Source organism: Macaca thibetana, chromosome 4 (genome assembly GCF_024542745.1).
Source record: "Macaca thibetana thibetana isolate TM-01 chromosome 4, ASM2454274v1, whole genome shotgun sequence".
NCBI classification, from domain to species: Eukaryota; Metazoa; Chordata; class Mammalia; order Primates; family Cercopithecidae; genus Macaca; species Macaca thibetana.
The window spans coordinates 20,127,133-20,139,689 of record NC_065581.1 but is presented as its reverse complement, the minus strand read 5'-3'; the positions used below and the strand labels follow the sequence as shown (position 1 = coordinate 20,139,689).

The window sequence follows — 12,557 nt, the reverse complement described above, 5'->3', positions numbered from 1 at the left end:
ATGGTAAAGACTGTGGATAGAACACTGAGAAGTCTGTGCCCTGTTGAGGTTAGTTCAGGAACAACTGTTTGTGAATCTTGAGGAATGAACATTACAGCAGAGCTGTTCCTGGTGATGCGTGATCTGTTGTCCACATTACTTCCTGGGAGTTTGGTTGTGTTCTCTGCAGGCAGCCTGAGGACAGGGAGAACCCAAGCTCCCCACTCAGGTTGGACTGTACCTCCGTCAGTGAGTTGTTGGCGACCAGGCAGTGAAATGAGGGAGTGAGTACTTATGGCTCATTAACTTTGCAAGTTGTGCAACTCAACTATCCCACCTTGAAAGGTCTCAGGAAGGCAAAGAGTGTTGTTTTGGGACAGAGATTGTTGCATTTAAATCTTTATGGCCATGGTTTGGTCTCAGACTGGTTTTTCATGCATAAGTTCTTCTTACCCTCAGGCCTCTGGGATTTTACCTGTTTTTCTTCCAGTGGTATGCCTTCTCCCCCACATTGTGGAGTATGCTTTCTCAGTCTTTCAGAAAGAAATTCACAGACTTTGTTTTTTTAACAATATGCAGGCCGGGCGTGGTGGCTCATGCCTGTAATTCAAGCACTTTGGGAGGCTGAGGTGGGTGGATCACTTGAGGTGATCAGGAGTTTGAGACCAGCCTGACCAACATGGTGAAACCCTGTCTCTACTAAAAATAGAAAAATTAGCTGGGTGTCGTGGCAGGCACCTCCTCTCAGCTGCTCAGGAGGCTGAGGCACGAGAATCACTTTAACCTGGGAGGCGGAGGTTGTAGTGAGCTGAGATCGCGCCACTGCACTCCAGCCTGGGTGGCAGAGCGAGACCCTGTCTTAAAAAAACAAAAAACAAAAGAAATAAAAAGCCCAACATGCCTTGCTAGTAAAATACGGAAAACATGGGGACAACAATGATAACAAAATAGCCAGGCAGGTAGTAGCAAAAGGAATCTCTGAACGGGGATTGCAGCTCTCCATAGCATTCCATCAACAAACCACTTTTTTGGTTTCACCCCAGAGCCCCTCTATAGTTAGAAAAGTTCTTGACACTTAATAGGTGGTCAAGAAATGAATGCTTTAAATACTCTAGTATTTACTATTCTTTTCTTTAAGGTTTCCAGGAGACTCATTATTAAACATCCATATTGGTTGGGATATTAAATAAAAATCGCTGACTGGCTGAAATGACATTAATACCTATGGCTCATATATATCTTCTTCTCTTTTTAAGGCAGGAAGCATCTATTCATTTCTGCGACAACTTTTGAGTGGCCAATATGTTAGGTAAATGCCAGGTTCCAGAGACACTGTGTATTCTAGGCAGGAGGAAGGACATTCCAGGCAGAAGGGAGGGCTTTGCAAGAGCACAGAAATGCAAGACAGGTGCCTGTGGAGGTACGAGAGAGCCTTTCCTTTACCACCCACGTCCTTGTGTCACCAGGTCCTCTCAGTGCGACAGCCTGTCTATCGCTAGAATCCGACCACTGCCCTTCATGCCCACTGCCACCACCCTGGACCACCCCAAGCCTGCAACACCTGCCTGACTGGCTGTCCTTCCTTCTGTCCTTCTCCAGTCTTTGCTCTCTACACTCATCAGAATGAGATTCTAGACCAGGTACAGTGGCTCACACCTATCATCTCAGCACTTTGAGATGCCAAGGTAGCAAGAGGAGGAGGAGGACCATTTGAGCTCAGGAGTTTGAGACCAGCCTGGGCAACATAATGAGACCACATCTCTACTAAAAATTAAAACAAAAAAACAAATTAGCTGGGTGTGGTGGTACGTGCCTGTAGTCCCAGCTACTCAGGCAGTAGAGGTGGGAAAATCTCTTGAACCCAAGAGATTGAGGCTGCAATGAGCTATGATTGTGCTCACTGCACTCTAGCCTGGGTAACAGAGCAAGACACTGTGTCCAAAAAAAAAAGAAAAGAAAAAATGAGAATGAGGTTCTAAAATACAAAGCTGATGATGCTCTGGACCTGCTAAGTCTTCATCTCCTGCCATCTGCTCCCACTGTACAATGCAGAAAAGTTTGTGGTCTGCACACACGCTGGGTTAGTTCCTGCCTCTGTGCCTGTGCCTTGCTCATTCCCCTGATAAAAGCCCTTCCTATCTTTGTCAACCTGGAAATCTCTTACTTTATTTTTAGAAACTCAACTCAAATATCACTTTCCTTAAAAAGCTTCCCTGGTCCTCATCCCCTCCCTCCCCCTGGCTCCCTGCACCCCAGAGTCATGCATTTGGATCTCAGGTAGCAGGAGGGTCTCTTGCCTGGCTCTGAAGGGTTGGTGCTACTATTGCCTGTCTGTCATATCTTGTCCCTGGTGCACAGAGTGTTTGTAGCTGGTGGCCCTCATCCATTGTGTCATACACTTAGCTAGTGTTTTATGTGTTTATTCCCAAACTTGTTTATTGCCGTTGTATGTATGTATCAGTATCAGGATTCTCTAGAGACACAGAACCAATAGGATTTTTATGTGAGGGGATTTATTATGGGAATTGGCTTATGTGATTATGGAGGCCAAGAAGTCCCACCATCTGCCATCTGTGAGCTAGAGATCCAGAAAAGCTGGTGGTATGTTTCAGTCTGAGGCTGAAGGCCTGAGAACTAGCAGTGTAAGTCCCAGAGTCCAAAGGCCTGCACACCAGGAGCTCTGATACCTGAGGGCAGGAGAAGATGATGTCTCAGCTCAAGGAGAAAGAGAATGAGTCCTTCCTTTTGCCTTTCTGTTCCTGCCCTCTAAGGATTGGATGATGGTCTTCCATACTGACAAGGGTGGATCTTCCTTGCTCAGTCCATGGATTCAAATGCTAATCTCTTTTGCAAACCCTCATAGACACACCAAGAAACAATGTTCTACCAGCTATCTGAGCATCCCTGAGCCCAGTCAAGTTGACACACAAAATTGACCATCACAACTTACATGTAAGCTTATTATATATGAACGTGAAAGGAGAGAGAATAGTTTCTCTAAATCTAGATTGGGTCTCTTGGAGAGCCAACAAAATAAGTTTAGTCTATTAAAAATAATTGCCATTGAATTAAATGTGAGTGAGAATGCTGAAAGAATTGGGGGTTGGGAGAAGGAAGTATAAACATGAAGGATTCTTCACTCAGATGGCTTTTGCAAGCATCTTTACTTTCTTTTACCTTCTCAGCCTGTGCTAGAGGGAATGACTCTGGAGGTAGTGGCTGGGGTTTGTGTGAGAGAGATGCCATCTTTCAGCAGCTCTGCACTCCAAGGAAACACTTCGGTCCTGTGTCGAAAGCTCCTTAGTTCATTATTCAGGAGGCAGTGACTGGGGAACCCTGGTGTCCTATCACCAGGCCCGGTGATAGGAGACAGAAGCGAGCAAAGACTGCAAAATGAATGTCTAGTTACATATTTTAAGTTTGTATAGAAAGTTAAGGCTGGGCACGGTGGTTCATGCTTGTAATCTCAGCATTTTGGTAGGCTGAGGTGGGAGGATCACTTGAGTCCAGGAGTTTGAGACCAGCCTGGGCAACATAGTGAGACCCCATCTCTACAAAAAAATTAAACACTCAGCTGGGTGTGGTGGTGTGTACCTGTAGTGCTGGCTATTCAGGAGGCTGAGGTAGAAGGATTGCTTGAGCCCAGGAGGTCAAGGCTGCAGTGAGCTGTGATAATGCCACTGTACTCCACCTGGGCAACAGAGCAAGACCCTGTCTTAGAAAAAAAAAAAAAAAAAAAAGAAGGTTAAAATATGAGTGTATCATTGTGTACTGGGTTGAATAGTATCCTCCCAAAATTCATGTCCACCCAGCACCTCAGAATATGTCCTTATTTGGAAATAGTCTTTGCAGATGCAATTAGTTAAGATAAGATGAGGTTACATTGGGCAGGGCACCGTGGCTCACAGTTGTCATCTCAGCACTTTGGGACTTTGGGAGGCTGGGAGATTGACACCAGCCTGGCCAACATGGTGAAACCCCATCTCTGCAAAAAAATACAAAAATTAGTGGAGTGTGGTGGCACACACCTGTAGTCCCACAGATACTTGGGAGGCTGAGGCAGGGGAATCACATGAGATGGAAGTTGTAGGGAGCCGAGACCACGTCACTGCACTCCAGCCTGGGCGACGGGGTGAGACCTGGTCTCAAAACAAACAAACAAACAAAACAAACAAATGAGGGCACACTGGATTAGAGTGGGCCCTAGATCCAGTATGACTGTGTCCTGGTAAGAAAGCCATGAGGGACAGACTCACAGACATGCATAGAGGAAGACGGCCGCGTGAAGACGGAGGCCAACACTGGAGTACTGCAGCTGCAAGCCCAGGGGCTCAAGGGTCGCCGTCAGCCACCGGAAGCGAGGAAGGAGAACGGAGCAGATTCTCTCTCAGCGCCTCCAGAAGGAACCAGTCCTGCAGATCTCTTGATTTTGGACTTTTAACCTCAAGAACTGTGAGAGAAAGCATTTCTGTGGTTGTAAGCCACCCAGCTTGTAATTTCTCACAGCCGCCCTAGGAAGCTCATGCGCATTGTTTTATGATCCCCACCTTTTGATGAATTAACAACCGTCCCCTGATCCTGATCGTACGGGATAAGGATGCCTCTACCGTCTGCATCTCTGGCTGTTCTTGTCACATCTCCATTTGTTTTATTAAAACCATAAACTCTTGAATAATTTCCACATCATTTTGGGTGTAATCAGAGTTCTGAAGTTACCAAAGGGAAAAAATAAAGGGCATTTGTGGAAAACAGTCACGTGTTTCTGAATGTCGTGGATTTGGGGGTCTGACACCAGAGGAGGATGGAAATCAGTTCCTGTCAACCTCGCTTTCAGCCACGTAGTCTTGATAAATGTCCTCGAGAGTTGTTTATTCTCTGGCATTTTTTGGATCTCCTTGTATTAAGAAATCTCGGATGTTACCCACAAAACTATAAAATGTTTGAACTAGAAAGGACACTGTTGTTAGGGAAATAATACAGAATAAAAATCTGCTTGAAAATTGCACGTGATTCAGTTCTCTAATTACTGAGTGGCCCTACTATCTAGTTCTCGAAGGGTATGTTGTCTTTTTTTCTTTTTATCATTATTAAGCAGCATTTTTTTCCCTACCACCATAAAGGCACACTGCCTCACTACCATAAATCCCTCTTCCTGGGTAATGTCAGTTAACACCCATGGAGAGTACATACCAACCTGAAATTGACAAAATGTTTTAAATCACAAATTGCCAATTAGAGAGGTTCTTTACCAGTGTTTATTCTTATTACAGGCATGCAAGCAAACCACAAGTTCATCAGAATGGAATTGATTTAACTCTACTATTGCAGTTGAAATATCTTGTTTAGGATTTTGTCAAGAGATAAAGTAGTATTTTGGAGTTGAACCTGGTGTTTTAAAGCAGCCTGATGTATAGGCATTCTCTTTTGAGCATGCATGCAAATCTAAATATTTAGCATACTTTATTATGCCTTCAGAATAAGAGCACAGATAGGAATTGAATGGGATCAGATGAGGTTAGTGTTTGTGTCAAACAACATATATATGTGTGTGTGTGTGTGTGTGTAATTTTGGAGAACACATAAACTTGTACTTTAGGTTATTCTGGGACTTGAAATTGTATTTATCATTCTAAGAGTAATCAAGTTTTCATGGACTGGACTGGAATTAATGGTAAGAGAAACAAACAAGACACACTTTTATTGGTGCTGCTGATACAATTCATATCAATACATGTGGTGGTGAATGTCCTATATGTTTTCTCTGTGAATGTGGGCTGTTAAAAGCACTAGAGTATTTCCTCTTCTCCTGGGGGAAGCTCAATGATTGCTTGTAATACGGCTGGTACTTGGTTCCTTTTAGGTGTGTGAGAGCAAACTGATTCTTCCTTTTTGCTCACAGAAGGGTGCAAATCGAGTTTTCTTTGGAGGGCCCCAGCAAAACTCTTATTTCCTTTTGCCATGGTAGGCCAGATTCAGGCAGATAATTGCTCTCCCATCACGATGGCAGGTTGATTTGCCCACGTGTTGTTGCAAACACTGTGAGATGAGAACTCTTATGTACTGCTAGGGGGAGTGTAAACTGCCATAAATAACTCTTCTGGAAGGCAGTTTCACCATCCATTTCAAGCAAGATTTTTTTTTTTTTTTAAGTTCATGTCCTATGATAGGATAAATTCCTAGGAGTTAAATTACCATAAGGAAATCAAAATTTGTTCATAAAGATGTTCAGCTGTTGTCAATAATGGTGATAAACCAGAAACATCCTAAATGGTCTAAAAGAGGTGAATGATTAAATTATGGTGCTAATATGCCTCCATTGAAAATGATATTTTCAAAGACTATAAAAACCGCAAGACAAATACATGTCCCAAGATTGCATTTTTCTTTTTAATGTGGACCTATATAGAAAAAGAGTGAAAGGAAATATTGAAAATGCAAAAACAGTATTGGTGATTTTGATACTCATTCTACTGTTTTATATTACTATAATAATGAGAGAAAATCCTGGAATTTTATTTAAATATATTTGCATGCATGTTAAAAGGTTATGGTACACTGAAGCTAACAGAATTGGAACAACTGCCATTTGTGTTCCTTGTTGCCTTAACTGGGTGTAATAGAAATATTACTTGCCTGTACCTCTTGCTAGTGATGAAGATCATTTGTCCTGTTGTTTCATGCACAATGTTTTCCTCTGTTGGTTTGTGACATCTTGGTCACTCCATCTGACCAGGCCAGTAAGTTCAAATAATTGGGTTCTATAATAAGGAAAAAAGAGGATATTTGCAAAGAGATTTCAAGATTTGTTTATTTCAGGTTTCTTTTTCATGCTGCTGCCAGCTTTTCAATAACTAGTGCAGTTACTTGGAATTCAGTTCTGCAGACATAAGTTATACCAAGTATATTCGATGGGTTCTTGCTCAAATAGAGAATTGGTGATTTTGCTGTTGAATGCCAAAATATAGAAGTTAAATTTTTGAAGAAATTAAAAGAGTAAAAGCTTCCTACTCTAGTTGACCCCTGGATGGTTCTGAATAGATACCAGTGAACTCTGAAATGAGTCCAGAGGAGTGATCTCTGCCTTTATTTGCATCCCTAGGAAGCCCGGTAGAGCTATGTACTTCCTTTGCTGCAACTTCTGGAGTCGCTTATTTTCTCCCTTCATGCTGGCATAATCGACAGGAATTGGGAGCATTTCACTGAAGCTGTAATATCGTCCTCCTCCTCTGCAGTCATTCAGGAAGTGTGGGGAGGGTATAGGAAAGGCAGAAGCAATAGGGAGGTGAAGAAATGCTGCTTGAGCTTTCTCTGTCCCTTGCTACTGGGTTTGAGCTACAGGTTGTACAAGTCACATTGTATCTTGGCACCCACTGGAGTTGTGCAAGATGGCAGTAGTGGTCTAGGTTGCTGTTGAGTGGAAGTTTGTTGAACTTGTATTCTCTTACCCTGCCAAACTTCTTGCTTGCCTGACTTCCTGCTTTTCTACTAAGTACCACAAGTGGATTTTTATTATAAGCAAAGGAAGTAATAAAGATATGAAGTAGAGCCTTTTGGTTCTAAAATTACCTGTTAGGACAATATCAGAGTCTTGAATGTCAGTTCATCTTGATGCTGGCCAGCCAGATGTGTGATTGGTTGGCTCTTCCGACACCAGTAACCAATGGCTGGGTTATCTCATTGTCCCATCCTACCTTTACTGGGACATCAGAACTCTACCACTTTAGGTCCAAAGATTAAGGTAAAATAGGTAGATTTTATTGAAATATTGCTCAAAACTAAGATTTTGTTTAATGTTTTAAAGATAAGTTACTTTTGGTTAGAAGTTGATGTTGGGAATGAATGAATGGGTACTACCTCTGGTGAATTGCCTGGAGTCTGTATCAGAAGGCAATAATGGGGGGATTATTGTTGGCATTGTTCTAGCTTCCTTTTTACTTCAAACATATCTTCAGCTACTTGTTTTCTCTTAATTTTTCCTATTCTATTATATTTCATTTTCTAGTCTTGACTAATTATCTTAGTTTCGAGAAGAAACATAAGATTTTTCTTTGGCTTTTTTAAATAATGAAAATAATTAATAGGACAAAAGGAAAATAGCCTTACTTCATCCATGCTGGAGTCTGTCCAACTCCAGGCTGGCCAGATGGTTTCCTTGGATCCTATAATTGACAAGTGTGTTTAAATCCAAAGTTGGAGAAGTGAAAATCTGAGGAAAGCTCAAGTTCGGAGGCCTCATGATCCTAAGGAAATTGTTGGGCTGCATCAACGAGCCATTTATGGATCTCCTCCTTTTTTTGTCCTTCCTGCGCTTTTAGTATGTTCTTCTGTACGGAGTTTTGTATTTTTTTGCAAAAAAAAAAAAAAAAAAAAAAAAAGAACATGAATTCCAATAGTAAATCAATAAATGTGTTCTGGATTGTTTTATGATTTGATTGAAGTATGACATAGACGACTTAAGTTTTATCTTAAGTCAGTAACTCTAAGGATTTGATTCTCGAGTCTTAGTAACTTGGGCAAAGTAAATTTTCATATCAGATCTCTCTATAAGTTTAAATAAATTCATCAAATTAAAAAGTGTTCAGAGAGAACTTGTTTTGAGAAAGACAGTATGGTGCTTTTCCTTGCACTGCACAAAAGTAAGCATGTAGGAAGATTCTAAACTCTTTTTCCTTTTAGTTGCTTTTAGATCAGCATTTTTACAAGTTACTAGTTCATCATGTTTTATAAACTCACTGTCATGTGAGTATGTGAGTTATTTCTTTTTATTTAGATTGTTAAATTTAAATATTTAAATTAACTTCTTTAGCTATCTAAAATGGAAGCAATATATTGTTGAAAGTATGGTCTAGATGATGTGTGACAACATTTGACCCATAGCTTCTAATTTTTTTTCTATAAAAACATCTTTTCTGAGGAATGACAGTATGGCTTTTACATAGACCCAATGGTACAGATTTTATATTGAATAATTAGTATTTATTGACTTTGCTCTAGCTATTCAGTATTATGTACTGCATTAGTCTGGGTTCTCTGAAAAGCAGATGCCAAGCTGGAAACAGGCATATAAGAGATTTGTTTGGTGAAATGCCTGCTAGGGAAATTGGAGGGGGAAATGGATGAGGCTGGAATAGCCAACAGATTGAAATGCAGGTTTGACGCCTGAGAAGGAAAAAGCGAAGGAAGGAAGAGAGGTCCTGGATAGGAGTGCAGTTCTAAGACAGTTTTGGCAAATTCAGTAGAGAGTCCTTGAGTGAGATAAAATTCCTGGACAGATGAGAATCACAGTTTGTAGGGAGGGGCCTGCCTAAGTATCCCTGCTGTACTCAGTCAGAGCTGGGAGCAGCCCGAGGGAGGCATGGCCTCAGTGTGATCATGGGTAAAATCGCAGCAATGGGGCCAGCTCACTCGCACAGAACCAGATCTGAGAGGTGCATTCTCATGGCCACAGCACATGTGAATATCAGGTACTAAATGTTTTGCTTAACGTGTACCACCCAATCATGGAATACATTAGGTCTAACCCAATATAGAGGAAAACAAATGTTCTCTTTCTACAGAGACAGAAAGGTAGGCTAATACAATGACATATCTTATCTCTTTATCAGTTGAACATAGGAACTTTCTTGGTTTGCAAATAGCATGGTTGGCACACTGGGCTTTTTTAAGGAAGGCTGGGTCCTGGAGGTTGGTTTTTTTTTTTGTCGTTCAGACAGAGCAAAATAAGACAAAAAGGCTTTGGAAAGAAAACTCTTGTGCTTTGAAGGCCGTGTTTGGAAACCACCTTGAATGTGATGCTTAGAGTGAATCTCTTTCAAGAAAAATAGCCCTTGTCATCTGTTACGTGTTATGGGTCAGAAGTCTTGTTGTCAGGAGGGTGAGCTACAGTCTAGTCTAAAAAAGCTTTAATGCAGCCCTTATTACGAGGACCAAAACCTCATGCTTCTGCGAGAGCAATTTTGTTTTCAATGTAAAAGAGCATGGTGTAAGTGGCTGTCATCTGTGAGTACATCTTGCTATACCTGCCTCACCAGATCTGGTGGAGAAGATGACCTTCCTTCTCTTCTTTCACAGCCAAGCTCTCTTTCTCTCTCTCAGCCTCGTGTACAACATTAGCAATTTTGTTTCAAATAATGAACACTGGCCATTGGGCTTTAAGACATAAAGATATTGCAAATAAGATATAAATTTGGGTAATAGTGGTAAGATTTCAAAGGGTATTTGTTGGTACTTTCTTTAAAATAGTTTATCTTATTTACATATATTTATAGTTTACAATATATCTTCATTATTTTCAAGAGATGGAAAATGGGAATTAGGATGAGAGTAATGAGATAAGAAAATAGACTCACAGAGAAGTGGATGAGTATCATTGACAACATGAGATGTGGCCTAAAAGTGGTTTGTATTATTGAGTTGTAAGAGTTTTTTTTATATAGTCTAGTAAAGTCCCTTATCAGATACATGGTTTGCAAATATTTTCTTGCATTCCGTGAAACATCTTTTCACTTTCTTGGGTGGTATGTGTCCTTCGAAGCACAAACATTTAAATTCTAATGATATTCATTTAATCTATTTTTTTCTTTTATTGTTTGTGCTTTTGGAAACCAGTGCCCAACCTGAGGTCGCAAAGATTTATACTTATGTTTTCTTCTAAGGGTTCTCTTGTTTTAGCTCTTAGATCTAGGTCTTTGATACATTTTGAATTGATTTTTGTGTTCTTTCCTGTGTACATCTCATTGTGCCAATACTATTTGTTAAAAAAAGACTCTTCTTCCCCTCATTAAGATATCTTGGCAGCCTTGTTGACATAGATGCCACTTCTCAGGCAAGTTTTTATTTGATGGCTTTTTCCAAATTAAAGTTGGTGTTATTGTTGGCCAATAAATGGTTTATTTACAGGCGGTTGCATTTTACAAATGTGTCTTCTACTTCATGTGTATGGAAGAATTGCCTTTTATAGAACAAAGCATAGAAGAACACTTTTAGATGAAGGAGCCTGTGTATCTGTCTATCCAGGTGGCATCAGTGCACTGGATTAGGTATCTTCCAAACAAGCTCTTCTCACATTTTAATGAGTGAATTCCCTGGCAATCTTGTTAAAATGCAGATTCTCAGGTGGGCATGGTTGCTCACATCTGTAATCCCAGCACTTTCGGAGGCTCATGTGGGAAGATCACTTGAGCTCACGTTCGAGACCAGCCTGGGCAACACAGTAAGACCCAGTCTCTACAAAAAATTACAAAAATTAGCCGGGTGCAATGGTACATAACTGTAATCCTAACTATTTGGGAGGCTGAGGTGGGAGGATTGCTTGAGCCCAGGAGGTTGAGGTCACAGTGAGCCATGTTTATGTCACTGCATTCCCCGCTGGGCAATAGAGTTTAAACAAAAAATCAGATTCTCATTTTCTAGGTCTGGAATGGAGTTTGCATTTCCAGCTAGCTCCTGGGCATGCTGATGGTGCTGGTCCAGGGGCCACACCAATTAACGACACTAGAGTGTCCAATGTGAGCTTGTTATTCACTGTTGTTATATCTACCTATGTAAAGTGATTTCAAAGGGAAATAAAAATGGTTTATTTCAAATTCATTATTTTTGTATTTTTATTTAATAAACTTTGAGATGAAAAAAACCACCATCCAGAGAAATAGAATAAAAGTTTCTTTCCAAAGGCTGTATTAGTCCATTCTCACGCTGCTAATAAGACATACCCAAGACTGGGTAATTTATAAAGAAAGAGGTTTAATTGAATCACAGTTCCTTATGGCTGGGGAGGCTCAGGAAACTTACAATCATGGCAGAAGGAGATGCAAACATGGCTTTCTTCACATGGCAGCAGCAAGGAGAACTGCAGAGTGAATGGAGAAGGGGAAGCCCCTTATAAAACCATCAGGTCTTGTGAGAACTCACTTAGTATCACGAGAACAGCATGGAGGTAACTGCTCCCATCATTCAATGACGTCCCACTGGGCCCCTCCCACGACACGTGGGAATTATGGGAACTACAATTCAAGATGAGATTTGGGTGGGAGCACAGCCAGAGCACATCAATGGCCTTCTTGCCAATCTTAATTATTTTCTATCTTCCTTCCAGGCCTCTGATGATTGTCACTCAGAAGATCACAACCTTGGCATTTCAAGTTCATGATGGTGAGAATAGCAACCCTCCTTTTAGTTCTCAGAGTGAGCCTGACATGCAGAGCTCATCTTTTTATACGGTGTACACAGTCCAAAGTTTGGACAAATGCTGGCAGATCTTGCTTTATCTTGTTCAAAATTTCCAGGCCTCGTCAATCATAGCCTTTCACTTTTCCAGCCATGATTCACCATTTTCCTGCGGAATCGGCAGTCTGGATTTGCTGACGTATTTGTACTGAGAACTCTGTGTTTTCTGTTTATCCTTACAATGTTTTAAATTTAAGTTAATTTGTGATACTCTCTGCCCTTTGTTTTCAAATCTGTTGAAAAGAAGTGACATCCTTTTCGCTTTGGTTTAATCTCTGAGAAGCTCACAAGCTAATGAAAGATTAAATAGTATTGGCTGGTTAATCATTTTTAAATGCTAGGTTGTTTTGGTT

General features: G+C 40.9%; 1 protein-coding gene across 1 annotated transcript in view; it reads left to right on the top strand.

The window, feature by feature from the left end:
- MBOAT1 (membrane bound O-acyltransferase domain containing 1) overlaps positions 1-12,557 on the top strand; it is a 112,711-nt gene that overhangs the window by 69,024 nt on the left and 31,130 nt on the right. The window contains exon 5 of the mRNA XM_050789552.1: positions 12,074-12,129. Coding sequence (XP_050645509.1) covers positions 12,074-12,129 — 56 coding nt within the window. The remainder of the gene's footprint in view (positions 1-12,073; positions 12,130-12,557) is intronic.